Below are 15491 nucleotides of genomic sequence, written 5' to 3' on the forward strand. Positions count from 1 at the left end.
CTTAGAAAAAGCCCTCATTCTCATTCTCAGTCCAGTGCAGTGCTGCTGATCACCCGGTGCTGAGAGTGAATTTTACCAGGACAGATGTGGCGTAGCAGTAGAAGCAGCAGAGGCAGGAAGCTACACAGAGGGGTCAAGCCCGCTGCTCTGCTCATCAATAAGAAGTCTGGAGATCTCAAGCGTTGGGGTGCTAGAGCAAAGGTCACTGTGGAGACAGGAACAGAGTCTGTGGAGTTTGAGAGGAATTAAGCAAAGTTGGAGGCAATAGCCCATTTATGCAGAACTGGGGATCAAACCCAGAGCTTCATGAATGCTAGGCACCACACCATAAAAGCTACACCCCAGCCCTTGTCTCTGAATCATGGTGGAAACTAGCTGGCCTGCTCAGATGTGCCTGAAAGAGGGAGTGAGGATTGAGGAAAGAATTTATGAGATGAAAGATAGATCAAATATTCGGTTATCTGGCCTTGAGGGTCAAGAATAGGTTTGAATTTTCTGACCTTAAATCAAGACGAAATGGAGTCAAATCTGTGGATTCCCACGGAGCCATTTTGACTCAGTTCTCATTTACGGTACAGAGAACAGACCCCACTTCATCCTTCTGCATGTGGTCATCCTGTTGACGCCAGCACCATTTGGTGAGAAGCTCTTCTCCACCAAATGGTCTTGGCCATCTCTGATCAAAATCAATTGACTGTAAATGAACTCATCTATGAATTTACCAGTCTATTCTTTTGCTTTATTACAGCAACACTGTTGGCCTTCCTGGTGGCTGCATTTTGAAAGCAGGAAGTGCGAATCCTCCAACTTTGGCTTTAGTTAGCCAGAATGCTTTGTTTCTGTCCTCTTTCTTGAAAATCACTATCTGTGCCCTTTAAAAATTTCAAAACAAATTGGGCGGTGGTGGTGTACACCTTTAATTCCTAGCACGTTGATGACAGAGACAGGCGGATCTTTGTGAGTTCAAGGCCAGCCTGGTCCACAGTACTAGTTCCAGGACACCAGGGTTACCAGAGAAAACCTTTACTGAAAAAAAAATTCAAACAAGTGGTTTCCTGACATTGTCTTCAGGATTTGCCACTTGGAGGTTGGAGTTCCGAGTTTCCGCTGGGTTAGCTTCACAAACCAATTCACCACCTCGCCAGAGTCCAAGGGAAGTGTGGTAAACTAGTGCCATCTTCTGGCCATCTCTCTAAAAACAGCAGGATGGTAACAGACACGCCCATACCCCCACCGCAACACCCAACTCCCCACCCGCCTTGATTTCTGAGGTCTTCAGCCCAAAGCCTGTCGCTGGAGTGGGGAGTGGGGAGGACTTTCCTGTGGTCTCCTTCATCTCCCCACAACACAAAAGGTGAGCAACGACCCTGGTGGAAAAAAATCCAAAAGGAGGGATCTTAGAAACTCAGGCTTGTGTTACCCTAGTGGAGCTGCTCCTTTCCTGCAGCTAAGCCCTAGCACTCCAACTCTAGCATGACAATAGCTTCCAGAGCTGGGCCTGTAGCTCAAAACTGGCAGAGAGCTTGCCTAGCAGAATGAAGCCCCGCCTTCAATTACAACACAGTGCCTGTAATTCCAGCCCTTGGGAAGTGGAGGGCAGGAGAATCAGAAGTTCAAGGTCATCTTTCAGAAGTTCTCGTTCACAACCACTTTGTGGGTGGTCTCAAACAAAACAAACAACAAACATAATAAACACACTACTCCTGGAGTCCTAGTCCAGAATATTTAATCAAACACATTGGGGCAAGGATTTAGGTGTGTAAAAACCAACACCCTTATGCTTCTCTTTGATATAGGGTCTGACCCTCCTTGCTGACCTTGAACTTTCAGTCCTTTGCCTTGGCCTCCCTAGTGGTGGGATTATGGTATGAATAATACCCAGCCACTCCAGAATTTTTTGGAAATCACAAGAGGGGGAGTCTGATCCCTGAAGCTGGAGTTATAATAGACTGATCCAGGGTTGGGAACTGAACTCATGTCTTCTGAACAAAAACGAATCCCTTTTTTTCTTTTTCTTTCTTTCTTTTTTTTTGTTTTTTTTTTTTTTGACACAGGGTTTCTCTGTAGCTTTGGAGCCTGTCCTGGACGTGCTCTGTAGACCATCTGGCCTCGAACTCCACCTGTCTCTGCCCTCCTGAGTGCTGGGATTAAGGTGGTGCGCCATAAACGCTGGGCAACAAACTCTTAAATAATGAGCCCTGCTCCCCCTCAGGAGGGGTATAATTTATACCACTGATTAGGGCTGGGGGATGGTGCTCTTTTTTCACAGCTACTCATGATATGCACAATGCTGGGAAATAATATTGAGTAAAAAAATGAAAAAACATGAGTTTTGTGCAAGATGAAGAGACACCAAGCTATGGTTCCTTTAGTTATGTAGTTTACATACACAAGATAACTAGCTCAAGATAAAGTCTCAGCAGCTCCATTAAAACTATTTGACCGGAAAATTGCACTTGACTTTCTTTTTTAAGCATCATTACCTGTCAGGAAAGGGTGAACGTAGATGCTTTGGTCTTGGAGAGCTGATAAGACATGATCAACGGTATTTCCCATTCATGTCCTGATAGAAAAATCCATTTTAATCACAGGGGAATCCCAAATGGCCCTGTGGTTCCGATCAAAACTTGAGAGGATGGCCTGGTAGGAACCTGGCTCAAGGTTATCTGTGCTGGTGTCAAGTGAGAGGGAAGCCATAGTAATCCCTCTGGGACTTTGGGTACTCTCTGCTCAGACTCCCCAGCTCTGCTGCATCTCATAGTTGCTCAGCCATAACCCTGAAACACGGGCCTGTCCCAACCTGTGACTATCATGGGCAGGGACTGTACATATGTACAATGGAGTGTGCACCTTTGTACAGTTAAACAGTTCTTTGTTTTTTTTTTTTTTTTTTTTAGTTTTTCACCATATTTAATTTGCATGTGTCACTGATAGCAGAGGGGGTTTCCTTCTCGAAGCCTCCTGGATCCTATATCTTCTTTGGAATGCTCTGTAGCTGGCCTACGGTGACACTGCAATTGGATACTCGCTGTGGCCACCTTAAGGGCCTGCTGCCACTAAACTTCAGAACGTTCCTGACCACCTCAACATAGTGGCCATCCTGGAGGTGGCTTCTCCTCTGACTCCCGGTTGCAGAAACTTCTGAATTGTAGGGAATGTTGCTGATTCTTGTCTTAAATATGCCTGCAGCAGAGGGAAGTCGGACAGAATGGAAGCGCTGAGTTCCTCACCATCAAAATGGCTTCTACAGCTGTATTCGGCCCAACTGAACCGGTTTGCCGACAAGAAAATCCTCCCCGTGGTCTTTCAAATCTTTTCAAAGACAGGGAAGTAACGGGTTTTAGCTCTCTTCACTATTAGAGCATAGCTCTCCTCTTTTTCCTTTGGGGGTTTAAATGCAGCCTGGGCAATCATTATCACATCAGGTCCAGCGTGCCATCGAATACATATCAATCCTGAGTCTCCTCCTTCAGGTCCTTCCCGTACAAGTTGTACTTGGCAGCAAGGTAGCTGAGGATGGCTCTAGACTGTGTCAGCGGCATTCCGTCAATTTTCAACCAAAGGGACTTGAATCAAAAAGCAGGGCGCCCATCCTTTTTCAACTTCTCATATTGTTCTCCTTGTCTCCAGAATTCTTCTTCAAACTCAGCTAACTCCACTCCAGCTCCCGCCGCGCAGCAGCCAGCGGATGACTCCATCCTGGCCTCTGCCCTGAAAGTAGTAGAGCTTGGGCTTGGTTTCCATGACTCCTGGTTCAGTTTTCCTTATTCTTCTGGTCTCCAGGCACTGGAGAAAGAAGTTGCTAAATTCTGTTCAGTTAACAGTTCTTAAAGAACGATGCTGACAGCTGAGTGGTGGTGAAGGCCTTTAATTCCAGCACTGGGGAGGCAGAGGCAAGGGCCAGCCTGGTCTGCAGAGCGAGTTCCAGGACAGCCAGAGGCTACACAGAGCCTGGTGCCAACTGAAGTCAGAGGAAATCATCGTATACCCTGGAACTGGAGTTAGGGATAAGCTGTGAATCTGTGGGTGCTAGGACCAAAAATAGATTCTCTGCAAGAACAGAAGGTTCTCCAACGATCCCTCAATCCCTTTTCTTGTTATTTCAGGGTCTCTTCACTATATAGCTCTGGCTGGCCTGGAACTCACTATGTAAACCAGATTGGAATAGAGCAGAGATCACAAGGCTTCCCTGGTGCTGGGGGTTAAAGGTGTTCACCATCACATCCAGTTATAAGTTCCCCAGTTTGAACACCACTTACGAGGTGTTCTAGCTACACTACTGTGAGCTATAACCACGAAACAGCTTTGCATGAAACCAGTGTCTCAACCCAGGCTTCATGTGTGTGGATTCCAGCAGTTCCAGGCATTCTGAAATGCAGAGCACAGCGTTTTGGTTTTTGATTTTTTTTTTCAAGACAGGGTTTCTCTATGTAGCCTTGGCTGTCCTGGAACTTGCCCCATAGACCAGGCTGGCCTTGAACTCACAGAGATCCGCCTGACTCTGCCTTAGTGCTGGGATTTAAAGGTGTGCGCCACCACGCCCGTCGCAGAGAGCAGTTTTAGAGGATAAATTGAACTACCAAATTTGTTCTGCCTGTGAGGAACCTTCCCTGGCCTGGATACCAGAGAGCCACATAACCCTTGTTCACATTGATGAGAAATTTTAACCTGAGTTGTGTACAGCTTACTTGTGTTTTGTACTTTCTAGGGCAAAGTCTACACTCTGCTAACTGGGGCAACCACTGGGGATCCCTTTCTGGACACTAAGATTGTTGTACAAGTTTACAGAATTGTCTCCCTAATATTCATCTTCCACTACCTGCAGTTCTACTCTCTTTCTTTTTTGTTTTATCTCTTTATTTTATTATTTATTTTTTTTTGAGGCAAGGTCTTGTTATTTAGGCCTATCTGGCCTGGAACTTAGGATTTTCTTGACTCTTCCTACAAGTTCTGGAATTACAAGTGTGTATCACAATCTAGATTTTTGTTTATTTCTAGACAGGGTCTCACTAGGTATTGTTCAGGGTTAAGGCTTCACCCCAGCCCCTGGCATCCATATATCCAAAAAGTCTGGAATGTTTGGGTGGAAAGTTCCATTCCAAGCCCCCTCCTCTGGGAGTTGCCTCAGTCCATTTCACCTCAGAGAAAGCCCACCAGTGACCCCTCCTCAGAGATGCTCAGACCACTCCCACACTTGGAACTGTTTCTTTTCTTTCCACCATGTGGCTTTTGGGGAATCAAACTCAGATCATTAAGCTTATAGCAATGTCATCAAACACTGAGCCATCTTTAAAAAGCCAATGGCTCTTGTTTTTTTTTTTTTAAGATATATTTATTTATTTATTTATTATTTATTTATTATGTATACAACATTCTGCCTCTATGTATGCCCGCATGCCAGAAGAGGGCACGAGATCTCATTACAGTTGGTTGTGAGCCACCATGTGGTTGCTTGGGAATTGAACTCAGGGACCTCTGGAAGAGCAGCCAGTGCTCTTAACCACTGAGCCATCTCTCCAGCCCCAGTTTTTTTAATTATTAGATAAAAATTAAAAAATGTTCTAATGAAAAATGAAGTTTTATGTGCTAGTTTTGAAAGCATCAGGGGTTTATTGTGATTTGTTTTTTGTGTTTGTAGCCTACTTCTGGTTATGCTGAGGATTTTGCTTCCTCCATCAGGAAAGTATGTGGTGCTATGGTCCACTCCCTCTGCACTGGAGAAACACTTCTGCTAAACATTAGGGAAATTTTCATTCATATCCTTACAACTTCATGTTGTGCATGGCCAGGTGTGTACGTCCATGTGCATGGCTGCAAGTGCATGCGGAGGCCAGTGGCCCATCTCCGGCACTCTTCCTCTGGAGCCACCACCTTGTTTTAAGAGTGGATCTCCCGTTGGCTTTGAAGTTTGTGAGAGAGACTGAGAATGCAGGTTTACAAGCACATGCCACCCACACCCAGCTGTTTTACTGGCTTTTTTTATTTATGTGGATTCTAAGGATTGAACTCAAGTTGGCTTGCGTAATAGGATGGTTAGTGTTAATTGTCACCTTGACAGAATCTACAAACACTGGGTGGACAGCCATGAAGAGCAAAACTGATACACTACCAACAAATCTCTCCCCACACAAGGAGAACAATCAAGTCCTGGTTTGCTTTAAAGACTTAAGCGGTATAGATTCAGGCAATGCTGATCAAAATCCCAGCAAAATTCTTCACAGACCTCAAAAGAATTGGTACTCAACTTCATATGGAAAAGCAAAAAACCCAGGATAGCCAACAAACAATCCTGTACAATAAAAGAACTTCTGGAGGCATCACAATCCCTGACTTCAAACTCTACTACAGAGCTACAGTACTGAAAACAGCCTGGTATTCAAGAACAGACAGGAGGACCAATAGAACCGAATAGAAGACCCAGATATCAATCCACACATCTTTGAACACCTGATGTTTGATAAAGAAGCAAAAAATATCAAATGGAAAAAAAGAAAGCATATTTAACAAGTGGTTGCTGGCATAACTGGATAGCAACATGTAGAAGAATAGAAAATAGATCCATATCTATCACCATGCACAAAACTCAAGTCCAAATGGATCAAAGACCTCAACATAAAGCCAGCCACACTGAAACCTCATAGGAGAGAAAGTGTGAAATACACTTGAACGCATTGGCACAGGAGACCACTTCCTAAATATAACCCTAGCAGCACAGACACTGAAGAAACAATTAATAAATGGGACCTCCTGAAACTGAAAAGCTTCTGTAAAAGCAAAAAATATGATCAACAAGATAAAATGACAGCCTACAGAATGGGAAAAGAATCTTCACTAACCCCACATCAGACAGAGGTTTGATCTCCAAAATATGCAAAGAACTCAAGAAATTGGTCATCAAAAGAACACATAATCCAATAAAAAAAAAATGGAGTACAGACATAAATAGAGAACTCTCAACAGAGGAATCTAAAATGGCTGAAAGAACACTTGAGGAATGTTCAACATCCTTAGTCATCAGAGAAATGCAAATCAAAACAACTCTGAGATTCCATCTAACACCTGTAACAATGGCCAAGATCAAAACACTGATGACAACTTATGCTGGAGAGGTTGTGGGGAAAAGGGAACACTTCTGCATTGCTGGTGGGAATGCAAGCTGGTACAACCCCTTTGGATGTCAGTGTGGCGATTTCTCAGAAAATTAGGAAACACCTTCCTCAAGACCCAGTAATACCACTTTTGGGTATATATCCAAAAGATGCTCAATCGTGCCACAAGGACATGTGTTCAACTATGTTCACAGCAGTGTTGTTAAACATAGCTAGAACCTGGAAACAATCTAAATGCCCCTCGACTGAAGAATGGATAAGGAAAATGTGGTACATTTACACAATGGAGTACTACACAGCAGAATAAAATAATGACATCTTGAATTTTGCAGGAAATGGATGGAACTAGAAAACATTATTTTGAGTGAGGTAACCGAGACACAGAAAGAGAATTGTCACATGTACTCACTCATAGGTGGTTTTAAAACAAAAAGCAAAGAAAACCAGACTACAAACCACAATTCCAGAGAACTTAGACAACAATGAGGACACTAAGAGATACTTACATAGATCTAATCTACATGGGAAGTAGAAAGTAGAAAAAGACAAGATCTCCTGAGTAAATTGGGAGTTTGGGGACCTGTGGTGAAGGTTGAAGCAGAAGGGGAGAGGCAGGAAGGAGAGCAGAAAAAAATGTAGAGCTCAATAAAAATCAATTTAAAAAAAGACTCAAGTGGTTCTTCCAGTGAGTCATTCTTTTTGTTTGTTTTTCGAGACTTTGGCTTTCCTGGAGGAACTCCCTCTGTAGATCAGGCTGTCCTTGAACTCACAGAGATCCACCTGCCTCTGCCTCCTGAGTGCTGGGATTAAAGGCATGTGCCACCTCTGTCCTGCCTCCTCTAAATTTGTATCTGAAGATCCCAGTAGGATGTGGTGCAACTCTGTAATCTCAATTATCTAGAGGTGGAAGCATAAATATCAGATGTTCAAAGTCGTTTTCCGCTACATTGCAAGGTCTGGGCTACCTGGCAATTTGTCGTTTAGAGTTGGTCAGATTCATGTATAAAAGAAGCATAATTATTCTGGCATAAGCCCCAAATAAAACCCAAACAAAAACATGCGGATGCCTGTGGTGATAGTGGTGAATGCTTTTAATTCCAGCACTAGGGAGGAAGAGGCAGGTGGATCTCCCATGAGTTCAAGGCCAGCCAGCTCTAACAGTGAGTTCCAGGACAGCCAGTGCTGTTATACAGAGAAATCCTGTCTCGAAAAACTCAACCAAACCAAACGACAACCCTGATGTGGGATTCCCCTGTGTATGCTGTGATTACTGTTGATTAATAAACTGCTTTGGGCAGAACAGAAGTAGGCGGGGAGGAGGGTGAGAACTAAATTGAATGCTGGGAGAAAGAAGGCGGAGTCAGTGAGATGCCATATAGCCACCCGAGGGGAAAGACACCACCCGCGGGGAAAGACACCACCCACCAGCTGGAACCCTGCAGGTAGGCCACGAGCCTCATGGTAAAATATAAAATAAGAGAAGTGGGTTAATTTAATATGTAAAGCTTGCTAGGAATATGCTATAGTGATTGGCCAAGCAGTCATTTAATTAATAGTTTCTGTGTGGTTATTTTTTTAATATTTATTTATTTATTATGTATACAATATTCTGTCTGTGCGTGTGCCTGCAGGTCAGAAGAGGGCACCAGACCCCATTACAGATGGTTGTGAGCCACCATGTGGTTGCTGGGAATTGAACTCAGGACCTTTGGAAGAGCAGGCAGCGCTCTTAACCACTGAGCCATCTCTCCAGCCCCTCTGTGTGGTTATTTTGATTATTATGGGAGTCTTGGTGGCCAGGAACGAACAAGCAGCCTTCAACAACACCCCCCCCCCAAAAAAAACCCCAAACCAAAACAACAATAAAAAATCCCCAAAGTCTCCAAGACGGTCATCACTAAGCTTGAAAAAAACAGAAAAACTGTCTCTATCCAACAGTTGTTGCTGGGGACGGGAGTGAAATTAGGTGACATTTCTATATAGCAAGTGAGGAAACAAAAACATAAAAAAAAGCCCATGAGGGAAGAAACTTGTAGTACACGAGCTTGTTGGTTACTGTCCATTTAGTAATGTATTTATTATGTGGGATTAGGGCCGAACTACATTCTCAGTCCCCGGATCACTTAAAAAACGTCTTCATCTTTTTTCCTTTTTTCTTTCCCTGCTTGTGAGACGCGTAGGAATAACTCCTGACTTGCATCTCTTTGGGTCTAAAACTTTTCAATATCAGAATAAAGGCACTTCCTGAGGAGTTGCGCGACAGCCTAACTTTGGGCTCGCTGCTTGCCGTAAGGCGCTCATTGGTGCCCAGGTTACCGCCCCCATTCTTTAGCTTCACGTTAGTCTCTACGCACGCGCGGCGTGGACTACGCCCCCTCCCGGACCTAGGACGCAGGCGCGCGCACGCTCCCCGGCTGGGGTAGGCGGGGGATGGGGGAGAGCCGGAGGGAGGGGAGGAGGGAAGGTGTCTACTCTGTTGAGTAGACTGCCGTGGGACACTCCGAACGCCCGGGCCTGGCTGCCTAGTGGCGAAAACGCTGCGCCAGCATAGAGCCGGCGGAAGGGAGCAGAGCCCGTGGGCGCACCCCTCGAGCGTCACCGTCGGGCCGCTGAGCCCCCCGAGATCCGCAGGGCGTGAATACCCGGCCTAGGCCCCGCGGAGATGTCCAGCTGTGGCGCTTGTACCTGCGGCGCTGCGGCCGCCCGGCTGCTCACCACCTCGCTCACCTCCGCGCAGAGAGGTAAGGAAGTAATCCCGCGCTGGAGCCCGCTCTGGGCTCTCGGGAAGTGGGCTGGTGCGGACCCTGAGGAGGAGGGCATGAGGGCTGCCAGGCGCTGCTAGCCTCCGAAGTAGTCGGCGGTCTGTTTTTGAGGAAAACTCCGTGTGCTGTCGCCCGCCCGTGCGCTCTCAGGCCTCCAGGGTTTGTGGCTGGAATGGGGCCATCTCGCCTCAACTCTGCAACCGAGTGCTGCTTTCGGTCGTTAAAAAGTGACAATCGCTCACTCCTACTCGGGTCTTGTCACTTTTTGCGGGCCTCCGGGTACGCGGTTGTCCGGCTAGCCCCCTAGACTCAGCGCAACAACACTCGGTGTCACGGTCATTGTGCGGTCGGTGACGCCAGGACAGAAACACAGCTCACGGCTCTTCCAGATATTTGGAAAACTTTGGAATCTTAGGAAAACTGCTGGGGAGATGGGAAACGACCACTGGAATTCTTCAAATACGTACACATAGCAACAGGCGCTGTCCGCTTCCCCAGTTTGACAGCCGGGATCTGTCCCCAAGAGTGGCTCTTGTTTACTTTGCCTCTCCACTCATCAGGGCCTGTGAACACCTGCCAAGAGATTCCGGGAATGAAACCCGTTTTTCTTTTCCTCAGACCTATGCACATCAGACTGTTGCTAGGTCCTGTAAGACTTTGCGATCTTAAAGACGTCTTTTCATGAGGGCTCGGATCAATAAGAGCTGTTTTCGTAAGTTTTTGGATTGACTGTAAAAATCTTCATTGCTTACTAAATATATAATTGACATTTTATTCTACACGTGAAATGAAGTAATGTGGGTGGGAATATTTTGTATTAAGTGACATAGTGTAAGATTTAGTCTTAAAACATTACCACACCTCAACAAGTAGATGTCCCAATTCCAGAGGCTTCATTTATTTGGAATACATCTGTTGAGGGCCTACCGGTTGGTGGTAGGGGTAGTAAATTCTTTGTTTTAATTTGGTGAAGTAGACAAAAGCGCGTTAATGAGGGTGTTTTGGACAGGAGGAAGTTTGGGGCCAGAAGCAGGTGGATCTCTTTTGGTAGAGCAGTTTGGCTGAATTCAGCTCAGTGTGCTTCTGCCTTGGAGTGCTAGGGGAGTGCTAGGATTAAGGGTGTGTGATGCCACTCCCGGCTGATGTATGCATTTTAAATGGACCTGACGCGTGGGTGGTAAAGATAACTCAGCAAATAAAGGCGTGAGCTAGGAGTTCAACCCCGGGACCCGCAAGGTGGAAAGAGAACTGTCATGAACATGCATGCATGCATGCATACATACATACATACATACATACATAGATACAAATTTCAAATGTGCTTGACCTGTATGAGGTCGCTTTGCATTTTAAATATCTGCATTCAGAAGTACTTGATGCCCAGTTCAAATTACTCAATGACAGTGTTGACCCTGAGTTTGGGTGAAAGAATATTAGAATTGCATCTAACTTCAATTTCTGACTTCTTTGAAACCATTCCTTGTAGAAAGGGTGTCACAGTGTGTTGGTGGTGGCCCAAAACCTTAACCCCAGCACTCTGAGATAGTCTCAGCACTTGGAGACAGTCAGGTGGATGTCTGAGGTTTTAGGCCAGCTTGCTCTACAGAATAAGTACCAGGAGAGCCAGGGCTACATAGAGAAACTCTGTCTTGAATCTCCCACCCCCCAAAAAGAAAGGATATCACTTCATAAAAATGTTTGTCTAAAGAGGTTAAACATGTTGATCGTAGATTTTATAATTATAGTGCATCTACCTTAATTTTTAGTCCTATTTCCCTCTTTTTCTTTCCTTCTCGTAGTCAAATTGTAATAAATTAAATAGGACAAAGTTAATAATTGATGAAACATTTTTAGCAGTTTTGCTGGGTAGACCAGGCTGTCTTGAACTCATTATTTCTTCATCTTGCCTCTGGAGTGCTGGAGTCATGGGCCTTCACAAGCAAGTCAGGTTTCTCAAAACTTTTTTTTTGTTGTTGTTGTACTGAGTATTGAATCCAGGGCCTTGAGTATGCCAGGCAAGCACTTTCTTGTTGAATTATATTATCTGGCCTTCACAGCATTTAAGATTTCTTTCTTTTCTTTTTCTTTTTTCTTTCTTTTTCAAGACACGATTTCTCTGTAACAGCCGTGGCAGCTCTGGCAGCCCTGGCTGTCTGTTCTGGAATGCTGTAGACCAGTCTGGCCTATAACTCACAGAGACCCAGCTGCCTCAACCTCCTGAGTGCTGGGATTAAAGGCATGAGCAGCCACCACCCGGCAAGCCTTTTTTTTTAAATTTAATTTTTATTTATTTTATTTTTTTATTTTTGGCTAGCAGAATGTATTTAGTAAAAACTATCAAAAGTTATATATAGTAATGATGCTATTTTTCCTTATTGAGCAGAATTTAGAACTCAAGAAACAATAACTTGTTGACAGAGGTTTCTGTCTCGCCCGGTCCCAAAGCCGTTCAGTTCCAAAGAACTACACAGAGGTCTACATTAATCTTAAACTAGTTGGCCTATTAGCTCAGGCTTCTTATTAACTCTTTTTTTTTTTTTTTTTTGGTTTTTCGAGACAGGGTTTCTCTGTGGCTTTGGAGCCTGTCCTGGAACTAGCTCTTGTAGACCAGGCTGGTCTCGAACTCACAGAGATCCGCCTGCCTCTGCCTCCCGAGTGCTGGGATTAAAGGCATGCGCCACCACCGCCCGGCTTCTTGTTAACTCTTATATCCTACATTAACTTATAATTCTTGTCTGTGTCAGCCATGTGGCTCCGTACCTTTTATCAGTGAGGCATTCTCATCTTGCTTCCTCTGCATCTGGGTTATGACTGCCCAGAATTCTCCTGTTCTCCTCGCTCTACCTATACTGGTCAATCAGCATTTTATTAAAGCAATACAACTGACAGATCTTTACAGGGTAAAAGATCATTGTCCCACAGCAATAACTAGTGCATAAAATAAAAATGTAAGCCTAAATTGATATGGTTAAGTAGTTGTTAAGTTACAGGTATTTTTTTAATTTTTTTTCTTTTTCAATTTGTGTTAGCAGTTAGAGGTCAAACTTGTGAGGATTTAGCTTTATTCTCTACTTCATCAGTTATTACACACTTTAAATATTGTCACTAAAATTGGCAATCATTTTCATCTTTTGAAACTTTTTTGAGAGTATATTCTGCTATTTCTTATTCTTTCATGCTATTTTAAATAGATTGGATTTTTTTTTAAAGCTGGATCATTTGTAAAGTTTTGTAGACTCCTTAGTTCAAAATGAAGTGCAGGAAGCCAAGGATAATCGCAGTATTGGGGTGGGGGGGTCTCGAATTCAAGGCCAGCCTCAGCTGTGTAGAGTATTCACACCAGTCTGGATGAAACTAACTCTCAGAAAACACAGGTAAGGTGTGGGCTCAGGCCTGTAACCTCTTTGGAGGGTCACCATGGATTTTAAGTTATAGAGTAGAACAGCTGTAGAATGGAAGCTTGTCCTAAAAAAGAGCATTTAAATATATATTAAATGTGTATGTTAATAATATTTAAAGGCTGAATAAATTTGGGCTGAAGATATAGCTCTGAAGAGCACTGGCTGCCCTTCCAAAGGATCCAAGTTCAATTCCCAGCATTCACTTGGTAGGGCATACCATCTGTAACTCCACTTCAGTTCCAGGGATCCAACACCCTCTTCTGGCTTCCTTGGGCACCAGGCACACATGTGTTGCATAGATTACATGTAGATAAAATGCCCATACACATTTTTAAAAATTAAAAACTGAGTAAATTACTTTCTTATGTATTTAAGACAAAGTTTCACTATGTAGCTGAGACTTTCCTGGAACTCACTGTGTCTGAGCTGTTGTCAAACTCCTGCATCAGCTGTGAATCACAGACATACACCACAATACCTGGCTTTTCATATTTCTTTTTGTTTTGTTTGTTTTTTGTTTTTTGTTTTTTTTTTTCGAGACAGGGTTTCTCTGTAGCTTTGGAGCCTGTCCTGGAACTAGCTCTTGTAGACCAGGCTGGCCTCGAACTCACAGAGATCCGCTTGCCTCTGCCTCCCGAGTGCTGGGATTAAAGGCATGCGCCACTGTTTGTTTTTGCCATAATGAGAGAGAACCAAGAACTTAACACATGCTAAGCAAGTGCTCTATCACCAAGGTATAGGCTTGGCCTTTTAAGAGTATTTTGGGGGCTGGAGAGATGGCTCAGAGGTTAAGAGCATTGTCTGCTCTTCCAAAGGTCCTGAGTTCAATTCCCAGCAACCACATGGTGGCTCACAACCATCTGTAATGGGGTCTGATGCCGTCTTCTGGCCTGCAGGGATACACACAGACAGAATGTTGTATACATAATAAATAAATAAATATTTTAAAAACCCTATGTGTGTGTTTTTTTTTTTAAAAAAAGAGTATTTTGTTTTGAGATAGGGCTTCACCAAGTTCTAGACTAGCCTTGAATATACTTTGTAACCCTGGCAGGCCTTGAACTTGCCATCCTCCTGCCTCAACCCCCAAAGCTTTTTTTTTTTTTTTTTTTTTTTTTTTTTTGAGACAGGATTTCTCTGTAGCTTTGGAGCCTGTCCTGGAACTAGCTCTTGTAGACCAGGCTGGTCTCGAACTCACAGAGATCCGCCTGCCTCTGCCTCCCGAGTGCTGGGATTAAAGGAGTGCGCCACCACCGCCCGGCCCCAAAGCTATTTTAATAGGCAACTGCTCTGATACCGACAAGGCTTTATCTGTATGACAGATGTTCATAGATGGTTTAACTTTTAACTGGTTTTTATCATTGCTGCCAACAGTGTTGCAAAATGGACAGAAATGTTTTCCTGGCTTTTGGGGGTTTTTTACATGTAGTTCATGAGCCCTTTAAGGGTTCCGTAGATAGGAATCAGATTTTTTAAAACCTTGTTTCCAATAATTTTTAACAGAAAAATGGCATTTTCCTTAATTATCAAGGTAGGTGACAGATCATACTTTTAGAAGTATCTATGAATTTGTCACCAGTCAGATCATATATTTTCATATTACAGTTTGAGCTGACTTGGATCTAAAAATCTTGCTTTTTGGCCTTCCTTAACAACATTCTTTTTTTTTTTTTTTTTTTTTTTGAGACAGGGTTTCTCTGCAGCTTTTTTAGAGCCTGTCCTGGAACTAGCTCTTGTAGACCAGGCTGGCCTCACAACATTCTTTTAAAAATGAATTAAGTTTTATTTATTTGTATGTGCGGGGATGAATGTGTATACATATAACACTGTTGTGAAGGTCAGGACAATTGTGGGAATAGTTCTTTTCTTTCACTCAAGTTTGTTACGGTAGTCAAAAATGTCTTTACCTGCGGAGCCATCTCACTGGTCCCTGCGTTAGCCTCTTGGGTGTGTAATAGTCCTATGCTACTAAACCTTAATTCTTATCTTCCTTAGCATAGTATATTTTCTTTGCTGTGTATTTTATAGTGTGTATTCAAAAAACCTGAAATCTGACCAAGCATTTCAACAGAGTATATGGGTTTCATGTCATAAAAAAGAGTTGAACCCCCTGATGAATTTGCTGAAGTGCCTTATATTTTCAGTGATGGTTTTAAGATCGGTGAGTGGCCACTTTGTTTAGTACAGTTGTTTTTGAAGTACAGTCCCATTGGTGGCAG

At 43.8% G+C, this 15491-nt stretch overlaps 1 protein-coding gene and 1 pseudogene across 2 annotated transcripts in view; one reads left to right on the forward strand and one right to left on the reverse strand.

Moving 5' to 3' along the window:
• Positions 1-2968: 2968 nt before the first annotated feature.
• Positions 2969-3744, reverse strand: LOC119809405 (annotated as a pseudogene).
• A 5811-nt stretch (positions 3745-9555) lies between these two features.
• The window catches only part of Clpx (caseinolytic mitochondrial matrix peptidase chaperone subunit X), a 39352-nt gene continuing 33416 nt past the window's right edge, over positions 9556-15491 (forward strand). The window contains exon 1 of one of the 2 annotated variants that reach the window (XM_038321739.1): positions 9556-9850. In XM_038321739.1, the coding sequence (XP_038177667.1) occupies positions 9772-9850 (79 nt within the window). In that variant the 5' untranslated portion in view covers positions 9556-9771. The remainder of the gene's footprint in view (positions 9851-15491) is intronic. The other variant, XM_038321738.1, reaches the window with a different exon arrangement.

This window comes from Arvicola amphibius, chromosome 3 (genome assembly GCF_903992535.2).
Source record: "Arvicola amphibius chromosome 3, mArvAmp1.2, whole genome shotgun sequence".
NCBI classification, from domain to species: domain Eukaryota; kingdom Metazoa; phylum Chordata; class Mammalia; order Rodentia; family Cricetidae; genus Arvicola; species Arvicola amphibius.